Source organism: Salmo salar, unplaced genomic scaffold, assembly GCF_965601325.2.
Source record: "Salmo salar unplaced genomic scaffold, fSalSal1 ptg000578l, whole genome shotgun sequence".
Classification (NCBI taxonomy): domain Eukaryota; kingdom Metazoa; phylum Chordata; class Actinopteri; order Salmoniformes; family Salmonidae; genus Salmo; species Salmo salar.
Genome location: NW_027675424.1, coordinates 2,061,813 through 2,078,340, shown reverse-complemented (window position 1 = coordinate 2,078,340; position 16,528 = coordinate 2,061,813). Strand labels below are relative to the sequence as shown.

At 40.2% G+C, this 16,528-nt stretch overlaps 1 protein-coding gene across 1 annotated transcript; it reads right to left on the bottom strand.

Annotated features, from left to right (window-relative positions):
* Positions 1 to 7,954: 7,954 nt before the first annotated feature.
* On the bottom strand, positions 7,955 to 15,663 carry LOC145876352 (uncharacterized). The gene is made up of 2 exons (XM_082972143.1): positions 15,151 to 15,663; positions 7,955 to 10,728 (listed from the first exon to the last, which is right to left on the bottom strand). The coding sequence occupies exons 1-2, from the start codon at positions 15,437 to 15,439 to the stop codon at positions 9,080 to 9,082; spliced, it is 1,938 nt and encodes a 645-aa protein (XP_082828269.1). The 5' UTR covers positions 15,440 to 15,663; the 3' UTR covers positions 7,955 to 9,079.
* Positions 15,664 to 16,528: the final 865 nt, after the last annotated feature.

The window sequence follows — 16,528 nt, the reverse complement described above, 5'->3', positions numbered from 1 at the left end:
ATTGAAGTAATAGCATTTCAAACGTTTTGAAAACCCCCTAGAGAGGTTAAGTATATCCCAGTTTAGGTCACCTAACAGAACAAACTCTGAAGATAGATGGGAGCCAATCAATTCACATATGGTGTCCAGGGCAGCTGGGAGCTGAGGGGGGTCTGTAACAGGCGGCAACAGTGAGAGACTTATTTCTGGAGAGATTAATTTTTTTAATTAAAAGCTTGAACTGTTTGGGCTTAGACCTGGAAAGTATGATAGAACATTGCAGGCCATCTCTGCAGTAGATTGCAACTCCTCTCATTTTGATGGAAAATGTTGTAGTTGGGGATGGAAATTTCAGAATTTTTGGTGACCTTCCAAAGCCAGGATTCAGACACGGCAAGGACATCAAGGTTGGCGGAGTGTGCTAAAGCAGTGAGTAAAACAAACTTAGGGAGGAGGCTTCTGATGTTAACATGCATGAAACCAAGGCTTTTACGGTTACAGAAGTCAACAAATGAGAGCGCCTGGGGACACACAGGGCCTGGGATAACGTCTACATCACCAGAGGAGTAGGATGAGGGCACGGCTAAAGGCTTTCAGAACTGGTCGGCTCCCTCCAGTCAGGTTATAGTGATGACTGGCTCCCTCCCTCTAGTCAGGTTATAGTGATGACTGGCTCCCTCCAGTCAGGTCATGTTGATGACTGGCTCCCTCCCTCTAGTCAGGTTATAGTGATGACTGGCTCCCTCCCTCTAGTCAGGTTATAGTGATGACTGGCTCCCTCCCTCTAGTCAGGTTATAGTGATGACTGGCTCCCTCCCTCCAGTCAGGTTATAGTGATGACTGGCTCCCTCCCTCCAGTCAGGTTATAGTGATGACTGGCTCCCTCCCTCCAGTCAGGTTATAGTGATGACTGGCTCCCTCCAGTCAGGTTATAGTGATGACTGGCTCCCTCCAGTCAGGTTATAGTGATGACTGGCTCCCTCCAGTCAGGTCATGTTGACGACTGGCTCCCTCTAGTCAGGTTATAGTGATGACTGGCTCCCTCCAGTCAGGTTATAGTGATGACTGGCTCCCTCCCTCTAGTCAGGTTATAGTGATGACTGGCTCCCTCCCTCTAGTCAGGTTATAGTGATGACTGGCTCCCTCTAGTCAGGTTATAGTGATGACTGGCTCCCTCCAGTCATTTGTGTGTTTTAATTATTTAATGAAATAGCATGCTTAAAGCATCAGACAAGTTCAGTACATATAGTTGATTTTATAAAAACACATGGGGTGATTTGTAGAAAGAACAGATGACTCTTGGTTGACCAAGATGTATTTTAGTTGGGGACAGCACTAGAACATGATTTTGGGGCTCCCGAGTGGCGCAGTGGACACTGCATCTCAGTGCTTGAGGCATCACTACAGACACCCTGGTTCAAATCCAGGCTGTATCACAACCGGCCGTGATTTGGAGTCCCATAGGGCGGCGCACAATTGGCCCAGCGTTGTCCGGGGTAGGCAGTCATTGTAAATAAGAATTTGTTCTTAACTGACTTGCCTAGTTAAATAAAGGTTACATTTAAATACATTTAAAAAATAGAGTTTCATGACAAACCATTTTTTACAAATCCGGCAAGGCACCAATTTTGAGAAGGGTTTAAAACAAAGGTTTCAAACCAATTCATGAATGTAATTGAATCTAGGTATGTCTTGCCTTTAATGTAATGGCATGAAAAACAATTGGCTGAATATTATACAATGACTTATAAACAGCTCTAATAATTTGCCTCCACAGGAAATCTACACTGGCAATTCTAGAATATACTATATAGCCCAGAAACCTGGTTAAACTATCATTATGACATCATGGATGAATTCTAGAATATACTATATAGCCTAGAAACCTGGTTAAACTATCATTTTGACATCATGGATGAATTCTAGAATATACTATATAGCCTAGAAACCTGGTTAAACTATCATTATGACATCATGGATGAATTCTAGAATATACTATATAGCCTAGAAACCTGGTTAAACTATCATTATGACATCATGGATGAATTCTAGAATATACTATATAGCCTAGAAACCTGGTTAAACTATCATTATGACATCATGGATGAATTCTAGAATATACTATATAGCCAAGAAACCTGGTTAAACTATCATTATGACATCATGGATGAATTCTAGAATATACTATATATCCTAGAAACCTGGTTAAACTATCATTATGACATCATGGATGAATTCTAGAATATACTATATAGCCTAGAAACCTGGTTAAACTATCATTATGACATCATGGATGAATTCTAGAATATACTATATAGCCAAGAAACCTGGTTAAACTATCATTATGACATCATGGATGAATTCTAGAATATACTATATATCCTAGAAACCTGGTTAAACTATCATTATGACATCCTGGATGAATAAATTTGAGTGGTTACACTCCTCCTTCCCCCATCCCTCAGCTGTTTACCAAACCAAGCCTCTGGGCAGCCATTTTGTTACTGTTTAAAAAACCCACACAACCCATCAATCTGCCGTTCATACAACAACAAATCTGTCATTCCACCACTGTTTTGGTAATAAGATGATTATGGGGTTGGAGAAATTTAACTACTTTCAAATTCATAGACAGACCTATGGATGCAAGGACTGACCATCCATGATGTCAACATTATAGTTTTAACCATGTTGAGGCTATACAGTGTTGGTTTAGATTTCTAAACATTGGAGTAAAAAAAAGCTTATTTGGGGTTCTGATGGGGTACAACAGTTGAACTAAGCTCATGAGGCATGTGTTATATTCTTCAAGAATCAATGGCTATAAATAAAGAATTTAAAAGTCCAAATATGGATGTAGCTATTGCTTAATTCCCCTTTAACACCACACATCAGTTCAACAACTGCAGAGTTTGTGCCTCTGTTTTTAAGACAGTACTTACTAGTGTTAATCAGGGAACGGTTTCTCAAAACCATCTTATGGCTAAGTTCACCGTTTGAACCATTGGACGCCTTAAGATGCGTTTGGGAAACCGGGCCCAGATGTCCAGTTTCCTCCTCTATCGATGTAACAGTCATCTCCTCCTCCTCCTCCTCTTTCACTCCATAAACTGCATCCTCCTCTTCTTTTACTGTAACATCCTCCTCCTCTTTCACTCTGAACGCGTCTTTTTCTTCTTTCACAGTAACGGCCTCACCCTCTACTTCTTGTTTTACTGTGATATTCTCTTCTTTAGCAGGAGAGTAGCTCAGTGACCCTATGGTCGGAGATGTTAGCTAGCTAGGCTAATGCTAACTTAACCAGCCCGCTAGCTGAATAATAACAACAACACCGTAAATATGAAATTAAATCGGATAACTAACTAGACGACAGTAGTGGGTTTAAAACACAGTGGCTAATATACACTAACGCGTCTAAAGATCTTTATCGGTTCGGCTATTTTGTCTAGCAAGCTACCGTGGTGTCTGACTAACTGTTGCTGCTGTTGAAAGAAGAGTTCCGTCCACTAGATTATACGTCACACCAAAAGCATCGCCTTAAATTCCCACACCGCCATCTGCTGACTGGAGTGGGTAACATAGTTGAGTAAAATGTTAATTTTGTCAGACAAAAAGTTAAAGGGTAGGAATAAGGAACATCGCTAAAATATTCATTACCCCCCCCCCCCCTAAATAAATCAATATCAGTCAATATATTTTTTACTAGGAGAGAGGGGTACCCCTACACAGAACTGAACTGGATCAAAGATGGCGGACAGAAATACTAGGAGAGAGGGGTACCCCTTCACAGAACTGAACTGGATCAAAGATGGCGGACAGAAATACTAGGATGGAAGCAAATGTAAGGGATTATAACGTCATAACGAATCATGCAAAAACATGTACAGTTGACAGGAATGTTAGTTAATGTAGAGACAAACGATTATGCTTTTTTTTAATCGTAAAGTTCATTTACGAAAATCGCGATTTAGCAAGCTAGCTGACTAGCTAACATTAGCCAACTAGCTGACTAGCTAACATTAACCAGCTAGCTGACTAGCTAACATTAACCAGCTAGCTGACTAGCTAAAATTAACCAGCTAGCTGACTAGCTAACATTAACCAGCTAGCTGACTAGCTAACATTAGCCAGCTAGCTGACTAGCTAACATTAGCCAGCTAGCTGACTAGCTAACTTTAGCCAGCTAGCTGACTAGCTAACATTAGCCAGCTAGCTGACTAGCTAACATTAGCCAGCTAGCTGGGCTAGCTTTATGGGTGTTGTGACATGAGTATGAAATTGTCATTCTGGTTGTTTTAGGGACTCCTGAAACAACCAGCAAACCAGGCTGTCGTTTTGTGAAACAGTGAATGTATAGAATCTAGTTAGCTGAAGAATTTACTGTAAATTGAATGTACAATTGTGTAAGCTTGCCTTGCTGATATTTGCCATGCAGATAGATGAAATAACGTAGCTAGCTATGTTCTTGCTTATTGTGCAGTGGATGATTATAATACCTGTATGTCTATGGATGTGTAGCTAGCTATCTAGCCGATCTGTGTATGGACCCAAACGTTTGGTATACATATTAGTTCAGAACCTATGAACCTCGTGTCCATTCCTCCAGGAGGCAGTCCCAGATGACCCTGGTCACCCAACCTTGCAGTGCCCTACACGGTAACTGTAGGCAATCGTTTTGAAGGAATCTCCAGTTACAAGGTATCTGTAGGAATATGGAAGACAATGTAATTACTAGACTGTTACATCACCAGGTCATTGTGGATTACTAAAGTATAATATCCCTGATAACAAATCATGATAACATTGGATTGATAGATGCATGGGCACACATATGTACATGTGTAGCATGTGACAATAACAGAATCATATCAAGGATAGCATCACAAATGAATACATAAATACCACTTGAAGCTTGATGATGAGTTTGAATCATTTGAATCAGCTGTGCAGTGTGAAGGCAAAAACAACAATGTGCCCCTCTTTGAGTCCCCAGGACTGAGAACCACTGCTCTTCATTGGGACCTCTTCATATGTAGACTGGCTTTCATAGAGCTCTTTATCTGAGGACAGAAAACCTCACAAGAAACAGACTTCATTATAGTCAAATTACACCACACTGAATATTATGTTACTATTATCTCCATCCTCACTTCTAGGGACAGGAACTACACAAAAGTACCTGCCCTATCCAGAATAGCCTCCTCTCTCACTGACAGTTGGGGCTGCTATCCTTTCACCCTCCTCCATGGCTGTTAGCTAGCTACCTACAAATGCATGTGGAGTTTGTTTTTTACAGTGATAAATACATCAAGATAGCTAGCTAATATGTAGTTAGGTAGATGGTGATATTTCATTCACTTAGCTATCTATCTATACAGTATGTGTAGTTGTCTAGATAGATAGCTAGCTCATTTAGCAGCTCATCTGAGTTAGCCTGCACTGTAGTTAGTTAGCTAATAATACATTGTTGTTTTTTTTACATTTTCATAATCTATTTACTTACTTACTTGAATAGGTTCTCCCAGCCATGTGGACAACTGGAAACAGGGCAGTAAAGTTTGTCACCAGAGCGTTTTAGAGGATATTACTATTGAACTATATACCCATTTAAGAACCAGACCTTCATACAAACTTGCTCTGCTGAATTCTTGACGGAGTCACAATGGGCGGCCTAAGAGGCATCTAGTCCATCTGCTGACTGGACGCAGTTCAGTAAAATGTACATTTTATCTTCAGACAACAAGTTAAAGGGGTCAAATACTTATTTCACTCATTAAAATGCAAATCAATTTATAACATTTTTGACATGCGTTTTTCAGGATTTTTTGTTGTTGTTATTCTGTCTCTCACTGTTCAAATAAACCATTAAAATGATAGACTGATCATTTCTTTGTCAGTGAAAGTGTAAGTGGGCAAACGTACAAAATCAGCAGGGGATCAAATACTTTTTTCCCCCACTGTATCTCAGTCTATGCTGCTCTGACATTGTTTATCCATATATTTATATATTCCTAAATCCATTCCTTTACTTAGATTTGTGTGTATTAGGTATTTGTTGTGAAATTGTTAGATATTAATTGTTAGATATTACTGCACTGTGGGAACTAGAAGGACAAGCATTTCACTACACCTGCAATAACATCTGCTGAACACCTGTATGTGACCAACAACATTTGATTTATTATGAAGGTAATTTGTGTCAAATTTACTTTTCCCCTCATTCACCCCACCTCTTTACATTGCTTATGCATAATCAGTGGCCTGACTGCGTCCAGACTATGTCAAAGGCCCATCCTGGTAGATCTGAACCTAATGCAGCTTGGAGTGATCGGATGACAGAAGTCACATTTAGGTGCCAGGTGTAACTGAGGCCATAGATGCTCCATATCCATTACTTTGAGTGTTGTATATAATATGACTAAATGTGTTTCTGTGTTGCAGGGGCAGTCAGATATGGAACAGCAAGGCCACAGAACATGACATAAGCAGAGCTGTGGGAGACCACCTCAAGCCCCTGGTAGAGCCGGGGGTGGTGTTTACCACTCCACCACGCCTTCAGCAGGCTGGAAACGTGATACTGTTTTTCATACCAAGAGTCTGTTGATTGGCCAGTCATTGGGTTAATTTGTTGAAATCAAATCCAGCTTTATTTATACAGCACATTTCAGACATGGATGCAACACAATGGCTTCACAGGAAAAAAATTTAAAAATGAAAATAAACAGAAATATTTAGTAAACAACAAACAGAAGACTAACAACTGAAAGACTAATGAGCATTCTATGGAAATGCCATTGATTAAAATATTAATTGGATGCAACATCCAACCCAAAATATAAGCTTGTTTTTTAGGAGGGGCTCTGAAAGACACTATGGGGGTGTCCACTGGAAGTTGACTAGTAACAACAACTGGGACATAAAAGACACCCACCATGAGACCCACTAAATCTGCCCAAGAAGAGGCAAACAAAAGAAAAACCCACACCAAACTTAAAGACAGGAAGCAAACCAAAAAGGTGGAGCAACTAAAGGTGTTGACTCTCCACATGTATCAAGACAACTGGAGCACTGGGCCAGACACTCTTAAATAGAACCTGGACCAGCTCAGGTGAAACACCTTCCCACTAACGAGATGGACAAGCCAGCACAGGTGTAACACATACTGACTAACGAGGTGACACCAATCAGTGAGTCCTACGTGCTAACGAGCTAGACGGGCTAACGAGCTAGACGGGCTAACGAGCTAGACGGGCTAACGAGCTAGTGGTGCTAACGAGCTAGACGTGCTAACGAGCTAGACGGGCTAACGAGCTAGACGGGCTAAAGTCCAACCTCAAAACATAAATGGAAAAACCAAAGCCTGTAACACCTTCCCCTTAAGACAACAAATATATCCTATATTTTTGTTGGACAAGTTTGCTCACCACCAACAGAAAACAACTTCCATTTCATATTAAAATCAACTAAAATGCTTCACCTCCTGTCAACAATTAAAAACAAGAAAAACACACTTATTTCTAAATAATAATATACAATTGAAATATTTTTTTCTCCTTTTTCTCTTCTTTCTATAGAATCCTAAAACTCACTAGCTTCTAGAACTCTCGTCTTCCTAAAACTCACTAGCTTCTAGAACTCTCGTCTTCCTAAAACTCACTAGCTTCTAGAACTCTGGTCCACTTGGAACGAGCCCAAACAAAACATCTGCAAAACGGAAAAAGTCAAAATGAATTGTGATCAAATGTACACCCCTTGGTTAATATGTATTGGCAATAATTAACTTAATGGTGAGGCATGGAATAATAAAACGTATATTTTGTCAGGCTGAATGTTTGAAATATGAGGTGATTTGAGACATGATTCTTCAGTAGTGGAATAAAGACAATTAACGCTTGAATGTTGTGAAGAAATACTGGAGTGATGTAGGATTGTTAATAAAATTGATTACAGACCAAATGATTATACTGCGTCCATGTGTATTTATTTCTTTATTTTAACCTTCATTTAACAGTAACCGAAAGGTTGCTGGATTGAATCGCGAGCTGACAAGGTAAATCTGTCGTTCTGCACCTGAACATGGCAGTTAACCCTCTGTTCCCCGGTAGGCAATAATTGTCAATAAGTCAGTTATGAACAAATTCTGATTTACAATGACGGCCCAACGCTCTAACCACTAGGCTACCTGCAACTAAAGTTGAAATTAAGTTTTTTTCAAGTCACTGAAAAAACGGGGCATAGTCTTCTTTTCAATTACATGTTGCTAGATGGGATATCCCCGATGTCAAAACACAGTTTTAACGTGTCCAAATCAATAACCAATAAGCAGAAACAGTTTGTGATAAATTGAAAACCTAAACATAAAATGTGCTATATACACAAACATCTGCCACAATAATCATATTACTTGTAATTTTTAAAACAAGCACCTTATAAACTGCACCAGAAACGCTGTTGTTTTGACAAGTAGCAATAAATCACTGATATCAATTAGGGGGGAAATCAGGTTGTACATGATGTTGAAACTAACAGAACTAAACAAAACACATGGAAATGGGAGATATATTTTACCTCACTGATTAGAGGACAACCTGCAGAAGACAGTCAGCTACATTTTGGAGTGATGCATTTAAATGTAGGGGTCGCTAAACAAAGGAACTTATTTGTCATCACTCATCGATATCATGTTGAAATCAATTATGCAAGAGGAGGGACATGAGGTTGCACATCCTGTTAAAACGAACAGCTGAAAAACCACATGGAATCTGGGAATAATGTGTACATCCCTGGTCAGAGGACAACTTGTAGAAAGCTGCTAGCTACATTTTGAAGTGTTGCATTTTGATTCAAGTGGGTCACCAACATGGTAAGTGTAACACAGCTCTTTTTTTGTTAATCACTTTTTGTTAAATCTCATAAATAGTAACTCTTCCATTTCAGAGCCTGGATTTTCCCCCTGAGGCTAATATCCATATCATGTTGAAATCAATAGAACAGGGGACAAACGTTTAGGGTTCTACATTGTGACATCATTAAAATACTCCTTCTACAATGTTTAAACATTCTACATTGTGACATTATATCATTGATATCATGAAACAACTCATTCATGTATTTTCTGATGTTTGATCAGATGTCTTTTACCGGAGAATCTCTTCCCACATTCACCACAGCTATAAGGTTTCTCTCCTGCGTGTCTTCTCTGGTGTCGAGTCAGAGAGCAGGATGCAGCAAAACTCTTCCCACATTGATCACAGCTGAAAGGTTTCTCTCCTGTGTGTATTCTCTGGTGTAGAGTCAGAGAGAAAGATGAAGTAAAACTCTTCCCACATTGAGTACAGCTAAAAGGTTTCTCTCCTGTGTGGGTTCTCTGATGAATTTTAATGCCTGACGAAGAGGTGAATCTCTTCCCACAGTCAGAGCAGCAGTGAGATCTCTTCCCTGTGGATCTCTGCAGGTGTTTCTTGAGGTGTTTTGATCTGGAGAGACAGCCAGATGTAGTAAAATTCTTCCCACATTGACCACAGCTATAAGGTTTCTCTCCTGTGTGTCTTCTCTGGTGTCGAGTCAGAGAGCCAGATGTAGTAAAACTCTTCCCACATTGATCACAACTATAAGATTTCTCTCCTGTGTGTGTTCTTTGGTGTAGAGTAAGATAGCCAGATGTAGTAAAATTCTTCCCACATTGACCACAGCTATAAGGTTTCTCTCCTGTGTGTCTTCTCTGGTGTCGAGTCAGAGAGCCAGATGTAGTAAAACTCTTCCCACATTGATCACAACTATAAGGTTTCTCTCCTGTGTGTGTTCTTTGGTGTAGAGTAAGATAGCCAGATGTAGTAAAACTCTTCCCACATTGACCACAGCTATAAGGTTTCTCTCCTGTGTGTCTTCTCTGGTGTCGAGTCAGAGAGCCAAATGTAGTAAAACTCTTCCCACATTGACCACAACTATAAGGTTTATCTCCTGTGTGTGTTCTCTGGTGTAGAGTCAGAGAGCCAGATGCAGCAAAACTCTTCCCACATTGATCACAGCTATATTGTTTCTCTTCTGTGTGTGTTCTCTGGTGTAATATCAGGCTGTCTGGCCGAGTAAAACTCTTCCCACATTGATTACAGCTATAAGGTTTCTCTCCTGTGTGTACTCGCTGGTGTCTAGTCAGATGGCAAGATGAAATATAAGTCTTCCCACATTGATCACAGCTATAAGGTTTCTCTCCTGTGTGTGTTCTCTGGTGTACAGTCAGGTCACTAGATGAAATAAAACTTTTCACACATTGATTACAACTAAAAGATTTCTCTCCTGTGTGTATCCTCTGGTGTGATAACAGGTTGCTTGACTGAGTAAAACTCTTCCCACATTCAGTACAGCTGTACGGTTTCTCTCCTGTGTGTATTCTCTGGTGTAGAGTCAGAGAGAAAGATGTAGTAAAACTCTTCCCACATTGATCACAGCTGTAAGGTTTCTCTCCAGTGTGAATTCTCAGGTGTACTTTTAGTGCTTTTAATCTTAAGTAACTCTTCCCACAATCAAAACAGTGGTGAGATTTCGCTCCTGTGTGTGTTCGCTGGTGTATTTTAAGTTCTGATGAAGATTTGCAATGTTTTCCACAGTCAGAGCAGCAGATAGATTTCTTCCCTGTGGGTCTCTGCTGGTGTTTCTTGAGGTGATAGAATCTGGACAGACTCTTCTCTGACTCGTTAGCATCATGATGTTGAGGCTCCCCAGAGGATCCATGATAGTCACGTCTCTCTCCTGTGTGAACAAGTCAGACAGATAGTTAAAGGCTCACAACAGCAGAAATCCACTGAAAAAGGTGATGCCAACAGCGTAGCCATGATACTGTACAACAATTGACGTCTGTAATGAATGTTAAAATTACTTGACAATTGTCTTAAGACAGTCAAGTGAGCAACAATAGTCATATTTAGTCTTGTTTTCACATTAGTAGTAACTAGAAATAAGTAAAAGGTGTTGAACTCCTAAGCAGTGTGCCAGGCGACTTTTGTTCTCAAATATAGGCACCTTTCTGTGTTTCCTAATATTGCGACAAGGGCGATGCACACACAATTTGATTGCAGAAACACCTCCCTGCTAATGCAGAAACTGCTAGCTATGTATGTAGTATATCTGCCTGGAGCAAAAATGGTGAGCAAGTGGCCTAAGCTGTGCCATTAGAGATTCTGGGTTCGAGTCCAAGCTCTGAGGCCCATGGGCTAGGTGGCACCAAATCGTCCCACCTACGTAACAGCCAGTTGAATCCTGTGGCGCGATTTTCAAATACCTTAGAAATGCTATTACTTCAATTTCTCAAACATATGACTATTTTACAGCATTTTAAAGACAAGACTCTTGTTAATCTAACCACACTGTCCGATTTCAAAAAGTCTTTACAACGAAAGCAAAACATTAGATTATGTCAGAGTACCCAGCCAGAAATAATCAGACACCCATTTTTCAAGCTAGCATATAATGTCACAAAAACCCAGAAGACAGCTAAATGCAGCACTAACCTTTGATGATCTTCATCAGATGACACACCTAGGACATTATGTTATACAATACATGCATGTTTTGTTCAATCAAGTTCATATATATATCAAAAAACAGCTTTTTACATTAGCATGTGACGTTCAGAACTAGCATACCCCCCGCAAACTTCCGGGGAATTTACTAACAATTTACTAAATTACTCACGATAAACGTTCACAAAAAGCATAACAATTATTTTAAGAATTATAGATACAGAACTCCTCTATGCACTCGATATGTCCGATTTTAAAATAGCTTTTTGGTGAAAGCACATTTTGCAATATTCTAAGTACATAGCCCAGCCATCACGGGCTAGCTATTTAGACACCCGGCAAGTTTAGCCTTCACCAAAATCAGATTTACTATAAGAAAAATGTTATTACCTTTCCTGTTCTTCATCAGAATGCACTCCCAGGACTTCTACTTCAATAACAAATGTAGGTTTGGTCCCAAATAATCCATCGTTATATCCAAACAGCGGCGTTTTGTTCGTGCGTTCTAGACACTATCCGAAATGGTAAATACGGGTCGTGCGCATGGCGCATTTCGTGACAAAAAAATTCTAAATATTTCATTACCGTACTTCGAAGCATGTCAACCGCTGTTTAAAATCAATTTTTATGCAATTTATCTCGTAAAAAAGCGATAATATTCCGACCGGGAATCTACGTTTCGGTAAATAGAGGGAAAAACAGAAAGACGGGGGAGGCCAGTGCACGAGCCTAAGCCCTTTGTCCTCTGATAGACCACTTAGCAAAAGCGCTCGTGTGTTTCAGCCAGGGCTTTGAATTACGTCATTCAGGTTTTTCCCGGGCTCTGAGAGCCCATTGGAGCCGTGGGAAGTGTCACGTTACCGCAGAGTTGTTTTGGGAAGAGATGTCAAAGAAAGCCAATAAATGGTCAGACAGGCCACTTCCTGTAAAGGAATCTCACAGGTTTTGGCCTGCCATATGAGTTCTGTTATACTCACAGACACCATTCAAACAGTTTTAGAAACTTTAGGGTGTTTTATATCCATATATAATAAGTATATGCATATTCTAGTTACTGGGTAGGATTAGTAACCAGATTAAATCGGGTAAGTTTTTTATCCGGCCGTTTAAATACTGCCCCCTAGCCCTAACAGGTTAAATCCACACCTCGCTGGAAGCCCCGCATTCCACAGGTGATGAGCGTGAGACTTGGATATATTCCTTAAATGATTTAATCCTTAAATGTAATACCTCACTTCACCGACCCAGGAAGTGGAGGAGCCAAACAGGTGTTGTAACTCGTTCATAACTGGCAAGCAGATCGGTAGAAATGGTAAGATAAATTGGCACTTCAAACGGAAATGGAAAAAGTTTGCCTATTTTACCGGAAACTCCAGGAGCATTACGTCAGAATTAACGAAGGCCAGCAGCAGGTGGGGAATTGGTTATTTTCTTCTGGTTATATTGACCTCTGGATTCCTCAAGTCATTTGTGTGTGTTAATTATTTAATCAAACGCTTGAAGCATCAGTTCAATTCAAGTTCTGCACATACAGTTGATTTTATTAAACACATGGAGAGTGTCTATATGAACAAATACACGTCATAACATTTCAACCAATCAATTGGTAGAAAGAAAATACTATTTTTTTTTAAAATCTGCCCTAGGACATACAACATACATGCATTCAGACCCCTTCACCTTTTTACATATTTTTATTATGAAATAGATTTTTTTTTCAATTATCAATTTTCAGACAATACCTCATAAAGACATCACAATACCCCATAAAAGTGAGAAAAAAAGTTTAGAAATGCTTGTATATATATATATATATATATATATATATATATATCTAGGTCATGCCAGTAGGCTACAGTAGGTTGTATCTCTCTAGGTCATGCCAGTAGGTTACAGTAGGTTGTAACTCTCTAGGTCATGCCAGTAGGTTACAGTAGGTTGTAACTCCCTAGGTCATGCCAGTAGGTTGTATCTCTCTAGGTCATGCCAGTAGGTTACAGTAGGTTGTATCTCTCTAGGTCATGCCAGTAGGTTACAGTAGGTTGAATCTCTCTAGGTCATGCCAGTAGGTTACAGTAGGTTGTAACTCTCTAGGTCATGCCAGTAGGTTACAGTAGGTTGTATCTCTCTAGATCATGCCAGTAGGTTACAGTAGGTTGTAACTCTCTAGGTCATGCCAGTAGGTTACAGTAGGTTGTAACTCTCTAGGTCATGCCAGTAGGTTACAGTAGGTTGTATCTCTCTAGGTCATGCCAGTAGGTTACAGTAGGTTGTATCTCTCTAGATCATGCCAGGAGGTTACAGTAGGTTGTAACTCTCTAGGTCATGCCAGTAGGTTACAGTAGGTTGTATCTCTCTAGGTCATGCCAGTAGGTTACAGTAGGTTGTATCTCTCTAGGTCATGCCAGTAGGTTACAGTAGGTTGTAACTCTCTAGGTCATGCCAGTAGGTTACAGTAGGTTGTATCTCTCTAGGTCATTCCAGTAGGCTACAGTAGGTTGTAACTCTCTAGGTCATTCCAGTAGGTTACAGTAGGTTGTATCTCTCTAGGTCATGCCAGTAGGCTACAGTAGGTTGTAACTCTCTAGGTCATGCCAGTAGGTTACAGTAGGTTGTAACTCTCTAGGTCATGCCAGTAGGTTACAGTAGGTTGTAACACTCTAGGTCATGCCAGTAGGTTACAGTAGGTTGTATCTCTCTAGGTCATGCCAGTAGGTTACAGTAGGTTGTATCTCTCTAGGTCATGGCAGTAGGCTACAGTAGGTTGTAACTCTCTAGGTCATGCCAGTAGGTTACAGTAGGTTGTAACTCTCTAGGTCATGCCAGTAGGTAGTATCTCTCTAGGTCATGCCAGTAGGTTACAGTAGGTTGTATCTCTCTAGGTCATGCCAGTAGGTTGTATCTCTCTAGGTCATGCCAGTAGGTTACAGTAGGTTGTATCCAAGTGGAAACAATTATCAACCCAATGTGGAAAGTGTTGAATTTGGTCAACAACAAAATGAATGGCTTATTTGCTACGTGAGGTTTACTTGATCTAACAGAAGTTTCGTAATGATTAAGTTGTTACGTGGACACGTGACATACCGACAACTTTGATAAAAACACTATAGGAGTTGTCTTCAGATCGCTATGCATATTCATGCTAGTAGCTTAGCATCTCTCTCCATTGAATACAGGCGGTTGACGACAACAACCCTCATAGAATATAAACAATAGATTACAATAATAAGATGTATCCACCATTCCAAAGAAAAGATAAACGGGAGCTAGAAGACCCGCAGTGCAGCTTTGTGGACAACGACTCCCCTTGTTAGGACGGAGAGACATCTTGTCAGTATATCCATAATCTTTGGTGTAGCCAACCCAACTCTCACATGGCTCTCATGGGGGGAACGGTGTGTAGTAAAACATCACTACATTAAAATCACTACATGCCGTGGCCCCCAGTCTGCGGTCAGCAGATAGACCCTCATCAAATATATATGTTAAGTCACTTTTTGGAAACGGAACGGAGAAAACAAGGGGTAGCTTGCTCTCTACGTCGTCTGATTCTAGACATATCAGTCATCATCCCAGGGCCCTCCGTTGAAGAGGTATTGACGAGCCAACTCCGAATATCCAAAGTTAAAAACGAATTGAAGGCGGTACTTACTGGTGTTAATCAGATCTCCCGTCTCCTCCTCTTCATCTTTCAATGTGACAGTAATCTCTCCTTCCTTCTTCACTCCAAAAACAGCATCATCCTCTTCTTCCTCTTGTTTAACTGAAACGTCTCTCTCTTCATCTTTCACTGTAACAGCCTCACCCTCTACTTCTTGTTTTACTGTAACATCCTCCTCTTCCTTCTCCTCTTTCACGACAATGTTCAGCCCCAGAGCTTCTTTCTCCGTCCAGCAGACCTCCTCTTCTTTAACAGGAGAGGAGTAGTTTAGGGAGCTCATGTTCGGGGATGTTAGCTAGCTAGCTATCATTAGCGACTAGGCTAATGCTAACTTAACCAGTCAGCTACTATAGCTGACTAATAAAAAATAACGTAATATTAAATTAAATAGGTTAACAAGTAGATACGACAGAAGTGTGTCTAAAACACAGTAGCTAATATAGATCGAAAGCGTCTAAATAGCTTGAATCTTTCGGCTATGTTGGCTAGCAAGCTACCGAGGTGGTTGACGAGCTGTTTATGAAGAACCGTCCACTAGATTATACGTCACGCTGCAGCATCGCCTGAAAGACGCACATCGCCGTCTGCTGACTGGAGGGAAACGCAGTTGAGGATCAGATTTTATTTTCAGACAAAGATTATTTTACATGGATTTAATTAAATAATACTATTGAGACATACAAAGACAGGAATGTGGTGATTGATTAGTGAGAATAAAAAATGTTTACTACAGCACATTTAAGGCAGTTTCATTCAGTCAAACAACATATAAATAAGTAGCCAGCTACTGTAGGTCTATACTGCTCCTACATGGTGTAACAATACATCATGTAGATGTATATAATGAACAGACTAGGTCTATACTGCTCCTACATGGACTAACAATACATCATGTAGATGTATATAATGAACAGACTAGGTCTATACTGCTCCTACATGGTGTAACAATACATCATGTAGACGTATATAATGAACAGACTAGGTCTATACTGCTCCTACATGGTGTAACAATACATCATGTAGATGTATATAATGAACAGATTAGGTCTATACTGCTCCTACATGGACTAACAATACATCATGTAGATGTATATAATGAACAGACTAGGTCTATACTGCTCCTACATGGTGTAACAATACATCATGTAGATGTATATAATGAACAGACTAGGTCTATACTGCTCCTACATGGTGTAACAATACGCCACTACCGTTCAAATGTTTGGGGTCACTTAAATATCCTTTTTTTAAGAAAAGCACATTATTTGTAAACAGTGTTTTTGCATGCAGCAATTCAACCATGAAGGCCTGATTCACGCAGTCTCTGACTAAATTCCAGACAGTGTCACCAGCAAAGCACCCCCACACC